The sequence below is a fragment of the Aethalodelphis obliquidens genome, unplaced genomic scaffold, assembly GCF_003676395.1.
Source record: "Aethalodelphis obliquidens isolate GAN/ISIS:26980383/991018 unplaced genomic scaffold, ASM367639v1 scaffold2, whole genome shotgun sequence".
In the NCBI taxonomy this organism is placed as follows: domain Eukaryota; kingdom Metazoa; phylum Chordata; class Mammalia; order Artiodactyla; family Delphinidae; genus Aethalodelphis; species Aethalodelphis obliquidens.
The window spans coordinates 76,276,394-76,290,035 of record NW_020837946.1 but is presented as its reverse complement, the minus strand read 5'-3'; the positions used below and the strand labels follow the sequence as shown (position 1 = coordinate 76,290,035).

General features: G+C 34.6%; 1 protein-coding gene across 4 annotated transcripts in view; it reads left to right on the top strand.

Moving 5' to 3' along the window:
- GALNT13 (polypeptide N-acetylgalactosaminyltransferase 13) overlaps positions 1-13,642 on the top strand; it is a 549,363-nt gene that overhangs the window by 92,312 nt on the left and 443,409 nt on the right. Inside the window, exon 2 of one of the 4 annotated variants that reach the window (XM_027131155.1) lies at positions 6,552-6,571. The exons of the other annotated variants lie outside the window; for them this stretch is intronic. Coding sequence (XP_026986956.1) covers positions 6,552-6,571 — 20 coding nt within the window. The remainder of the gene's footprint in view (positions 1-6,551; positions 6,572-13,642) is intronic. 4 annotated transcript variants of the gene reach the window in all.

Here is a 13,642-nt window from a genome sequence, read left to right as displayed (position 1 = left end):
TTACAGAAACAAGTACCTTTAATATTATCTAAATATTACTAGTAATATTAATATTAGTAATATTTTAGTAATATTGTTTAGTATTACTGTTACCTTTAATAATATTTAACTCTTACTAATTGAATTACATAAATTCCAACTTTTAATTTCCATGAGATGTATCACAGTCTTTTCTTAAGCCAAATGGTAAGTTACCCCCTTTCAGTTTTTTCTTTAATCAGCTTACTGAAGTATACTTTATAAACAATTACATTCACCAATTTTAAGGGTGCACCATGATGAGTTTTGACGAACATACACAGTTGTGTAGTCACCAACATGGTCCTCTCCCCTTACCCCATGGTCCTCTCCCCTCACCCCTGGGAATCACTGACCTTATTTTTGTAACTATAGTTTATGTCTAACATGTCACTGATGATTCTGTTTACTTCTTAAGGTGTTTTCTTTTCCTCTCTTTGTTTCATTTTGGATAGTTTTCATCACTATCAGTTTCACTGCTCTTATCTTCTGTAGTATTGAAACTACTGTTAATTCTACCCAGTTCATTGTTCATTTCTGTTACTGTATTTTCCATCTCTATAGGGACTTCAATAATAAAATATTCATAATTTTTCAAATGACTATGCAGGATCAAATCCTGTCTCTGATGTCTGAACATGGGGACTTTCATTTGTAAAATGAAAAAAAAAATTATATGTGCCTCATAGTATTAAATGCAATTATTTATTTATGTATAGCCCTGAACAGTAAATAATAAACTCTCCGTGGATACTCTCCATGTTATTTTTATTATTACTTAGTATTCACGACTTATTAAATGACGATTCTTGGATAACTAAATATGTTCATTATTTCTAGTTGTCAGGTCAGAGCATCACTTTCCTAAGAAAAGGCCCCTTGCTTCCTGGTTAATTCCTCTTCCTTCCAAAGTTCGAATGTCAATTTCTTTTGAAGTCCTCTTGGCAGCATTCTGCTCAGATTCCTCTCCTCACCTCCACACATACAACATAGCTTCTCTACTGGTAGTTGAGTTTTGTGAAGAATTCCTTTCCTATTCCCTTAGTATTCTTTTTTATATCAATTTTTTATATTAAACTAAGATTTATTTATGAATTCCTCTCCTTTGGACTGGGAACTCCTGGAGAAATTGGGTTTTCATCTTATTTGTTGTATTTTCAGTACCAAACATAATATCTGGCATAATAGTTATATAATATTGAAGGGCAATAGGTAAAATAAACAAATTCTGGAAAAAACAATTAACTTTCACATGTGTCATTTTCATTTTAACGGCTTTGATGGAATACATCAGCTTCACACATTAATGGCCTTCCTTCTTACCTATGTTGGCAAATTGCAGAATATGAAGAAGTCACCCCAGCAACTCCTTGACAATACATGAAAACATGTCCCGACCAGATGTCTCCAGAAGCATTCCAGGCCTGTTTGCCCAATGCATTTCTCTGTTTCATTATTTGTGAAAAAGCTCTTCAGGAGGCCAGATTTGGTGATGGTTTGCAAAGCTGTGTTTTTATCGGAAATCTTTGGCTGTATTTAGTTTCTTTGGTATAACTTGTTATGTGATCTCAGCACAGCTGGACAGGTTAGAGCACTTTTCTACTCTTGTGGTAGTTCTAAAACTGGCCCTCAGCCAGATTACCAAGCATTATCTACAAGTAATGTGAAGTTGCTAGATAGCATTTCCAATGATGAGGTACTGAAACACTGAGCAGGAGCCCCTGGGACCTAGCTTTCTCCTACTATTTGATTCTGGCAATAAAAAGACAACTATATCTCTGTGACTTTGCCTCCTTTCCAAATCATCACCTTACATTTGCTTTTTAGAGTAAATAGTTGGCTTCCAAATATCGAATGATACAACCATTGATATGGAGGTTGGTTTATTCTTGGAAGAGTGTCACTTAGAGATTACAATATTTTCTTTTTGACTCTGGGCTTTCAAATCAGAGGAGAAACATGACAGTCTCAAATAATGTATATATATATCTTATTCAAGCAAAAGGGAAAGATTGCTACTGTTCCAAAGGAGACGTTCCAGTTTTAATTAGCTGTAATATGATTAATGGGTACTAGAACTACAACAGTATATTTGATCATATAACAACCATCAGCTATATAAATCCAGGATTTAGTAATCACACATTTGAAAATCACTAAGATGGAGACATAATCTTGGCATCCCAATTTGAATTTATGGACATTTTCAATTGTAAAATTGCCTTGGTGTTTATTTTTAACCCCTCAACCCTGAAAACCTTTTATCTCAAGTTTATCCCAATCACTTGTGGTTAGATTTTCATGTCAGAGTGGAAGACTCAGGGTTCTGTACTAGTGTTTTGAAAAGTAAAACACCCTCTAATTGTGGAAACCTCTACAAAGAGCCCAGCCTGCCCCCCAAATTAAGGCCATATTGGGTTTAGCCCAGTGGATGAAGGGGGAAAGTGAAAACTGTAGAAGGTTAGGCCAGAGGCAGCTAATGCAGGATCTTCTAGGTCCTGATAAAACTTTGGATTTTATCTGAAGTATAGTGGAAGCCATTGAAGAATATTGACAATAGAGGAGGGGCATGAGAGGGAAATGACATAATTAGCTTTACATTGAAAAAATCTCATTGTGGATAGTATTTTGTAAAGAGTTGGAGGGAAATAAGAGGAGAAGCATGAGGACCAATAACTAGTCTATTACAGTAATCCAAGGGAAGAAAAGAAGGGGGTTTGAACTTAGGAGGAAGAAATGAAGATGGAGAGAAATGAGTGAAGTTGAGATACATTTATACACAAATGTGTCTTGTTAATAGATTGGATCTGAAAGATGAATGAGTGGGAAGAATCAGGATGAGATTCAGAACTCTGGCCTAAGCAATGTATAAATGCTGAAGTCATTTAAATAAAATTGAACAACCTTGTGGGGAGAGGAATTGATTGGGAGTAAGGGGAAGGAGCGTTCTTGTGAAACCCCAGTTTGGTGTTGGCTATTAGATTTGAGAGGCTCATAATCCATCTAAGTGGAGTTGTTAGGTAAGTGGTAGAAAAATTAGTCCGGGCTTAGGTAAGAGGACTTTGCTGCTTCTACCTTGGAAACAAAATAAATACTTCACAAGAAACTAGGTACATATCCAAACATTAAAGGAGATCAATATTATTAGACACAATCTTTGTGTTTAGAGATCTTACATTTTAATTGGAGAGATCAAATATATATATATACACGTTTAAAGAGTCCCAGGATAGAGCCTATGTTGTGCTTATTGTAAGGAATTTGGGCATGTTAACTTATGCCAGAGCAAAACATAGGGATTATATTAGTGTGAGGTGTCTTTGGAGAAATTATACTACAAAAGTAAGTGCTGAAAGATGACCTCAAAGTCTTGGCCTCGTAGAAAAATCATAGAAATAAGATTTTCCCCTTAATTTCCTAGGCATAGTACCAGATGGAATGGAACTCATCCTGAGTTTGGGGATAACTGACTTTAAGCCAATGGAAATATATTTTTTGCAGAGAAGGATGTTATAGAGTCATTCATTTGTTTTTCTAACTCTGTTGCATCGTTTGCAATAGAATTAAATGGAAAAGATTTGGTCAAATAAAAGAACTGTAATATTAAGGGCTCTTCGGCAATCCACAAAGTAAGCACTAAGCTCTATAAGAACATGGTGGGAAAGAACACTGTGAATCAGGAATTAAAAATATGGACAATGTTGGAATAAAGCACTGGCGGTGATGTCTAAGTCAGCCAACATCATGTGGTTGTGAGAAGCAAGGACATTAGTGGCCCTCTGAGTAGTATGTGTCCACCTCCACTCTTGAGGAAATTGTAAAATATGTAGTAAAGGCTATACATATATTTTTTAAACCTTTGAATTATTTATTAACTTTTTTTTTTTTACTGAACTCAGGTGACGAAGTGAGAAGGGTGGTTTATTCATAAATCAGGAAATATATTGAGTCTATGAAAGAGTAAATGCCAGAGATCGTAGTGAAAAAGGATGATCCCCTCTCCCTGAGAGAGTTATCATGTTGGATTTAAATTGAATCCTACAAGATGGGGTAATTTATGTCAAATTTGATTAATCCTGGCCATGGTACATGCTTGCAATGATAGAGGTGCGATTATGGAGCAACTCTTAGATATTATTGTTAAAATAGCTTGACCAGTGTATCTGGAATCCCTGAATCCTCTCTTAGTCCAACTTTCCCAGAAATTTTCTAGGGAATTAATGCATATTCAAACCAAGGCAAAGCAATGCTTTATGAAGATAGATTTGGTTCTGTTGAAAACTCCATTATCTGACTTGTGGCCTTAATAATCTAGATCAAATTACAATGATAGGTCTGCATTGTACATTTCAAGGTCTAAGTATAAAGCTAAGTCTCAAATCATACCCCCCTATTGCTTGAAAAGGCCACATCCTTTATGGCCAGAAGGAAAGAAGCAGAGGGTAGAGAGTTCTCAGTCTTTGCCTGATTATTTATATGCCTTCCTCTAAGCCATCAGTTATTAAATAAGTGTGGCCCAATTATGATATTAAAAATCAATCCATTTAATTTTCCCCTTTGGGGTGGTGCACAAGGAAGCATGGAGATGAAGTGAACTTTGAAGCAAAATGATGGGTAGAATTTGGATATCTGTAAAGATGTGGAAAGGTCTTGGCCAGTTGGATTGTGTGAGGAAATGTATATGAATGTAGAAAGCCCAGGACAATTTCAGGGAGAGAATGAATATCACAGAGAACTCTCTGCTGAGCATTTTCCATATAAAATACTGCAGCAGTAAAAAGATGCACAGCCTTTTTCCTGCTCTTATGTGCCTTAGGAATTTAGTTAGAAATGTTAGGTAGTAAAAGATACTGACTGAAGTGATATTTTAAGGCATGTTGATAAGGATCTCAGAACTCATGAAGTTTTGGACAAAGAAAAGTCTAGAGGTAAATAAACTTGTCAGAATACAGGTAAATACACTTAGTTCCTTTATGAGAAGGATGATACCTGTAGAGAGAAAACAAAACAAAAAAGATCAACAGTGTATCAAAATATGCTCATTCAAATGGAGCCTCACATAAGAGTTTAATCTTTCTTGGGTCTAGAGGAGGTATACTATTGATAGCAAAATGACTAGCATTTATCGAAGGCTTCCAATGAACAGTTCTATATAGCACAAGTATTATTTTATTTACTCTATCTATAGGTTGGTGCTTCACCCCTCCCCTATTTTTTAGATGTAAAGAAATTAAGTCACACAGAGCTTCAATAACTTGCTCAGATTATACAATTAGTAAATGGTGGAGCTGGCATTCTAAATGAGTCAGCTATCATTTAAGAAAAGATGAAAAACATGTAAAAAGGTGGCAAGCTGTTGCAGAGGAGCAAGAGAGAAGATGTATTTACCAACAATGTGTTCTTGTATCATAATTTGTATTTAGAAGACTTTCCACACTTAATTATATGGATTGCCAATGTTAGAACCCTAAATCTCTGTGGTATACAGCATACCTGGAATGAATAAATGAGTAACTAATATGTGCTTTCAGTTTCTTAGAATAAAGTTTTTCCACGTTTAATGTAGAAATGAAAATGAGTCACTGGAGGATGATAAATTTTAGAGATCCTTACAAGGGAATTAGCTTCACTTAATCATATTTTAAAAATATGTTTCAGAGTCTGGCGTGACATTCATTACATAGAGTGGTGCTCTGTTACTTTGGAAAGCAAAACAAAAGAGTAGGCTTGAGAATATGGAATGAAAAATGATAAATAAACTGTGCTGGAAACCAGTTTAAATGAATAATCTAATGTGCACTTTTCTAGTCATACAGTTTACAAAGCAGAACTTAAAGCTTTCTTCTGAAACTTTGAGCTGGTTCAGACTAACATTTTAGAAAATTGTTGTACAAATGATGATAGCTATTGTCTCAACATTTGTTGAGCAGACTGAAACACAAAATTGGCTATTAGCCTAAAGCTTAAATACTTTTTAGGAGGGGGAAAACAACTGAGGCTAGCAAATCGACTTCTATTTGGGGTCGGTGCCCAGAGTTCTGCCTAAACTCACTTGTGGTAACTTTCAAATCTCTGGAGACATGTGCTCAACTGACCTTTAGGAAATGGAACAAAGACAAGCAGGGCAGATTTATAGAAAACCACACTCGGAGTTTCACTCAGCACAACCTTCTCCGGGATTGTCAACCAGAACAAATCATCACATACATTTCATAGAAATTGAAGCCTAACTGGGAGAAGGACAGAATCTCTAATGTGGGGAATAGTGTACAACTCATTGCAATAAACCATCTGGCTGGGGCTGGATTGTGGTGGGACAGAGAATGTGAGAAGGAGCTGACTCCTGGCAGAGAGGAAGGCTGGGGGTGGAGAGGACTGAGGCTGAGCCTGAATAAGGTAGCAGAGAGAGAGAGACCAAGAGTACAGAGGGTCAATCCAAATCAGAGAGATATGACACCTGAGACTGCACTGCAGGACGTGGCAAGATTCAGAAGAGAAAGGGTGAACTTTTTCCCAAGGTGCAAGTCAGGGAGGAGTCTACGGGCAGGGGAGTGTAAAGAGCGTTTTCTCCCTCAGAGACTGTTCAAAGAATGAATTATCATTCAAGCACTGTTGAGTTATGTTACAAGAAAAGAATGAATTTGGGGGACTTCCCTGGTGGCACAATAGTTAAGAATCTGCCTGCTAATGCAGGGGACATGGGTTTGAGCCCTGCTCCGGGAAGATCCCACATGATGCAGAGCAACTAAGCCCATGCGCTACAATTACTGAGCCTGTGCTGTACAGCCCATAAGCCACAACTACTGAAGCCTGCGTACCTAGAGCCCATGCTCCACAACAAGAGAAGCCACCGCAATGGGAAGCCTGCGCACTGCAAGGAAGAGCAGCCCCTGCTCGCCACAACTAGAGAAAGCCCACACGTAGCAATGAAGACCCAACACAGCCAAAAATAAATAAATTAATTATTTAAAAAAAAGAGAATGGATTTGGTGTAGTTCATTCTATTGAAGGGTTTAGAAGCTAGTGGTGAATATAGACCTATAAACATAATTACCATATAATGTATTAAACAGAGACATTATCATATAGTGGTCAAGGGCATGGGCTTGCCCCTCATTTGATTCTTATTTCTGCCACTCCTGGACAAGTTAACCTTGAGAGATTATTTAGTTTTTAAACTTCTATTTCCACTTGTTTAAAAGGGGTGAATAACATTACTGATGTTATTGGGCTGTTGTTGTGGATCAGTATTTTGAAGATTATCAAACCCTTCCACTTTACTAGGGTCAAGATTAGACTTAATGCCAAAGATAGAAGTGAACTTTGTGGAAGGCTGATGGCATCAATAATGTTTGAAATAATGCGAGAGTGAAGTCACACTACTGAAATATTAATTTCATAATTGTTACACTACTTGGGAAAACTAAACCTTTTATAGAAATAATATTATTTTTTCCTAAAATTTGAAGAATGAGTCAATTATCATTGCTATATTTTTATGCTATGCTTTCAATCCATGGGTTCTTCTAAATAACGACAATCAACCACTGTGTTTATTTAAATATTTGAATATCATGAGGTAGAAGAACTCAAAATGAAGTGATAAGTAATATTTCAGTGTATTTTAATATCTCATATGCATGTTTGCAATTAGTGTGGTAAGATAACATATACTTGTTCATTTGACTAATTTCTAAAGGAAAAGTTCCGGCACAAACCATGCTTTGATGAAAATAAAAATAAAATAAAATAATAAAAATAAAATAAAATAAAAACAGTGAATATCAGGAATATTTAAAGCTGTTTAGAATGCATATTGCAAACTACCTCAGTCTTTAGAAACATATCTGGAACTAAAATAGAATGAGACCAAGTAATTTAATACTAAATTATTCATTTTGTATATAATTCATTGAAAAAACATGTATGGACAAAGTTGGATTCAACCTGAACACTGAATGACCTGATTTTACAACTTGCTTCTGGGCTTCTATGGTCACAGAACTGTTTTCTTAGTAATAATGGTGATTCTGGAATAAGTGTATCTGTTTCTGGTGACTTTCCTAAAATACAAAGTGCATTTGTAATATAATGTCCTGGATTATCATTTTAGTTTGGGAAAATATGACAGTACTCATAATTTTTTCTATTTTAGAAAAGAAGGTGGAATAAAAACTCCTGGCAGCACTAAGAGCAAAAAAGTCAATGTGTTCTAACTGCTGCTTCATCACCCATGCCTATTAGTCAAGTTAATTATTCTCCTCGAAGCCCACAGAAGTAAACTAATTTTCATGATTGTTTTTCTTGCACACCTTGTATCTTTCCCAAATTCTCAATTTTCTCCCATCATTAAAACTTTAAAACCTTACAAATGTCTACATTATAAGAAAATATACTGTGAAATCAGACATAATATAGTTTGGGGAAGCATTTACTTGATTAGGAAAGGTTAGTCCAAGCTTTTCTTTACAGGGTAATTTTGAGAAATTCAGAAGTCCTCTATTAGGACTAATATATTTTATATTCTTACCAAGTATATAAAGTCAATTTTTAAACACACACCAAAAAGTTTACATAATTCAAACACCAAAGTGTTACAATAATTAAATATTTTAAGTTGCTATATTTAGCAACTATAGATTTTTGCAATAAATTAAATATCCAATTCATGCTGAATAGATGGATAAATTTTTTAAATGGCTGTAAATTCACTAAATAAAACAGATTAAAATGTTAATATTATTTAATATACTGAATTGATAACAGCTATACTAGAAAAATTAACAAATGATTTTTTCCAAAATTCACTGTAGAAGCCAGCATTAATATGGTTAAATTCTACTAACATTTTAGAAGAAATGCTGTAAAAATGCAAACATTTTGTGGTAATGATTTTTATCCTCTTGCTTTTCAAAAAATGTGTATAAGCCCACTGTGCATCCATGATCATACTTTAATTACTTAGAATAAAAGAAAAATTTTCTTATTATTTAACTCATGTATTTAAAAAAACACTTTAAATAGTATAAAATATCAAATAATTTAAGAAAGTTGAAGTCTAGTGGAATGAACCCATATATATCTAATTAATATAAGGAATATTGTCATGGATACCTCTTAGGTTAGTATAGATGCTTTTGAATTATTTATACATGCAAAAATTATTATTTATCAACTTTTAAATAGATTAGTTATAAACATTTGCTTATCTGTTTGAATCTTTTCATTTTTCAAAGTTCATTTATATATTTAACAGTTTTAAAACACACATTGGTAACTTGTGTAAAATAAGTAAATCAACTCTTGAATTGCTTAAGTGGTAAAAAAAACCCACCAAACTTTAAAGAACTTTCAATTCATTTTAATTAAAACATATTTCACTTTATTTTACTCTTCCTAACTTAGTGCTGTGTCAGATATATGAATAAACACCAACTGCATATTAATTTTGGAACCAATAAAGCGTTTTTTAATAAATTAATAAGATAAGACATTGCTGTTGCTCTCAACTTAGAGGCAACTTAGACATATTTTCAGTTATTTCATAACTGACATTTTAATTTTATTTTAATCATGTTGAATACATAGTATTCTTGTCTACGTTTGGTTTCTTTTTCTCCCCACAGGATTATTCCTAATTGTTACTAGTTTACTATAGAGTATCCAAATAAATTATTCAATTCCCCTGAAATTATTCACTATGGACCTGACTTCATAAAATGGAGTTAAATACAGTACATTGAAAATGAGATTAGTTTCTAACAGAACATGGAATTAAAATAAATCTGGGTCAACTTTTCTTACTATGTATTGTAAATTGGTCTTTCAAAAGTTTTTTTTATTTGCTGCTACCATCTCAGTGGGTCCAAAGATTAGTACTTACCTTTAATGGTACCAGTGCCACAAAAATTGATCTGCTTTCTCTCAGTTAGCTCATTGATGGCATGGGATGAGCAGGTATTACAACTTTTCCATTGGTGAGAATACTTTTAGCATAATTATCTTTCAAATGCGTATCCTTGATTGTGAAGAGAATAAATCTTTACAAAATTCTAATAAGCAAATAAACATACCAGGTGGATAGTGGCTCAGTAATATCTGGATTTTACATATTATTTTATTGCTTGTAGTCGCAGGAAAATATTTAGTCACTAAAGAGTTATATTTCAAGTTAGAGAAAAATGGAATGGCAAATTTAGTCATTTTAAATTTAGGATTTACATAATATGTAGCTTTAGAATTCAGTCACTGTGAGGAAAGATGATCATATTCTGCGTGTGTTTCATTTTTGACCTTAGGTTTTACCACTTTTAATTTCTGTGAATACTACATATTTTTGAACTTTGTCTTTTTAGGTCATTTTAAATAATTAAACTTTAAATTTATATCATGGTTTTATTGAAAATGATTTAAGTTGTTGGTTGGTGAAATGGCTGTCATATTGATATTGATATACAAGCAGTAATTAACTAACCTTTCAGAGGAATTCCAAGCAAGATACTACTATAATATAGTTTTGGAAGCTTGATTACTTATATCACTTTTTTTATTGGTTGTGAATTTTATTTTCAGGGTTATGCTTGTACTCTGTGAGGTTCTTGGTGTGTTGGAAACTTGTACCCACTATTATATATTTTGAAAATCCACTTTAAACTCTTCACTACATAATCTGCGAGACTGAAGTGCTAGTATCTCTGATTTATTGTTCAGTTGTTTGCACTGTGACAGAATTTATGGCCCCAAACCATCATGTGGAAATGAGAAATAACACTGGAATCTACATTCAGTCTGGCGCCCTTTGCCCTGTGTCCCAGAGGTGTATCCAAGCATGGGGTGGATTTATTATCCTCTTTCTTCTTGATGGGACAGCTTATGGACTAATTCAAAGATGGGTACAAATATAAGGGGGAAATTTCACATATATGCTTTGATCTCTTTGTTTTGTGGTTGTTAAAAATTCCTACTGCTATCAAGATGAGCTAGATTAATGCTTCTCAAACTTTAGCATGCCACAGAATCACCTGGAGAGACTGTTAAGACACAGATACTTAGTTCTAAGCTCCAGATTCAAATTCAGTACGTGTAGGATTAGGGTTCTTAAGCTCCCAGGTGTTGCTGATGCTGCCTGTTCATGGACCACTTGATGAGTAGCACTAAGGTGGATAATGTTAACCAAGAAGAGATATCAACCAAATGTTTAAACCTTTGAGGAGAATGAGTACATTTATTAATTAGGCACACAGAAAACATCTTCCACATGTTTGAAAGTTAATAATTAACAGAACTTTAAGGGCCCAAATTTGGTGGTAATTATGCTGAACATCTATCTTGTTTCATAAAAATTTTACATTAGAATAATCCTGTGAGATTCTTAATTCCCAAAACTCACTGAACTAGTTTAAGCCTCAAAATAAAAGCTGTTTCTATTAATGATCACTTATCAAAGAAAAATAATAACATGCAAATTATTGATTACTTTAAAGAATATTTTTTAAAATATCACGTCTGATGCATACACTAAAATTTTTGCTTAATGTCCTTGGTGGTGTGAATTACACTTAAGTAGAACGCTTAACACTAAAAGCGGATTTTTAAAATCTATTTTCTAAGTAATTTATCACAGATGTTACTGATTAAAAAAGCAGCTTTTTTTCAAACTTTACAACTTGCTAGCTTATTATTGTTATGCTACATCTTGTAAGTTCACCTTTTGCAAATAAAATCTCATAAGATACCCGAATAAACAATTTCGGGGTCCAGTGATGGTGGGCCATCTTGTTGCAGATTAGCATTCCTAATATGAACACCCAGGAAACCTGGATGCTATTTTTTTTTAATAAATAAATTTAGCTAACGTGTTTGAAAATCAAGCCAAGGCAGGGAGCACACGAGGGGCCAAGGATCCTGGAAAGCAGGGAAACTGCATTCAGATTTATTTTTCCAGTAATTGCTAATTTGCGAGTGATAGTTACTAGACTAGGGAGTCAAGCAGAGCTTCTGATAGTTTTCCAGGGCTATGGAGTATACCAAGCATCCCAATGAGGAGCTGTGATAAATATGCAAGCTTTCCAATTGAAGCACTGAAGGGTACATCTTGGATATAAGGGTTGTGCTAGGCAGGATTCTAAGATGACTCCCCAATACTGGGGTCAGCAGAATTCTAAGCTGGCCTAGAATATTCCACATCCTTGTATCATTCCCTTCTCTTGAGTGTTAAGAGAACCTCTCAGTATGATAGGATGTTATCCTGTGATTCGATTTAACTGTGTGACAAAGGTGAAGAGATTTTGCAGATGATTTTGAGTTAATCACAAAGGAGATTTTCCTGGGTAAACTCAACCTATTTACATAATTGCTTAAAAGAGTGACTAGGCACTTTCTAGTGAGAGAGCTTCTCCTGCTGGCCTTGCAGTATGAAGTAGCCATGTTGTGCGAGGGCCCTGTGGCCTCTAGAAGTTGAGAACCGCGAGAAAACTGGGACCTTGCTCTTGTAACTGCAAGGAACTGGATTTTGTCAACAATCATGTGAGCTTAGAGGAGGATTCTAAACTCCAGAAAGGCACATGGCCTGGCTAACAACTTAATTTCAGCCTTAGTAAGACCCTGAGCAGATGGCCTAGCTCAACTTTGCCTGGAATACTAACCCATGGAAACTGTGAGAATCTTCAAAGGTAAGATGAAAGGTTTTGATTAAGTAATTTGTATAGTGCCTTTCATTTCTAAGTGTTATTATTCCCTAATTGTGTTAATATTAAATCCTGAATTGGGTTTTTTAGAATGGACTCTGTGTGAAGAGGTTTGTTCTTTGTTTCATTTAAAAGGATTTTACATACCTAGGAAAAATCCTATGAGAAAATTTGCTAAATCCTTAACATTTGATGTCATTTTGGCTACATTAGGCATAGGATTAGAAAGTGCTGGTTGGGAGAAAGAGAAGAAAACTCTAACATTTTCTTTATACACTTATATACTTTTGACTTTTTGGTAGGAGTGTTTACTCTTCAGCCTCTTGCACCTTGATATCAACTTTGATATCCACACTAGGGCCAAAAATTATTTCAATGTGCAGTCCTGAGGGAGTCCATTACCAACTACAGCCTAACAGATTTAATGCTAGTGAGGAATCCATTCTGTATTCAGTGAAAAGAAAGAGCCCTCATGTTGCACTTCTTCCCCGTATCCACTCCTTTTTTGGTGCTTCCCAGCTACAACCATAACCATCAAATTTTGGTCTCTGGCTGTCAACCTCAGTTTATAATTAACTTCATTATTCTTTATTAGAATCTTATTGTACTTGGTAGAGTGATCCAAAATCTTTCTCTCAAGATAAAGGGAATCAAGTCTGCTTACTCACTCCATGCTCCTTTATGGACATTTGGGTTACCCATTATCTTGCAACATAATGCCATATTCTCTTTCTATCTGACCTTAGTGTATTACTACTTGTGCTAATGATTTATTCCTCTCTGGGGTCAATTTTCTAGTTGTTTTTCCTGCAACTTTTTATCTGTCTGACAGTTACCTGCATCTACCCGACTAAATATACCAATAGAAAATATATAGTTTCCTTTTATTGACATATATATGAAATAGAAAAACAAAAAAGAACATGCACATACTATGT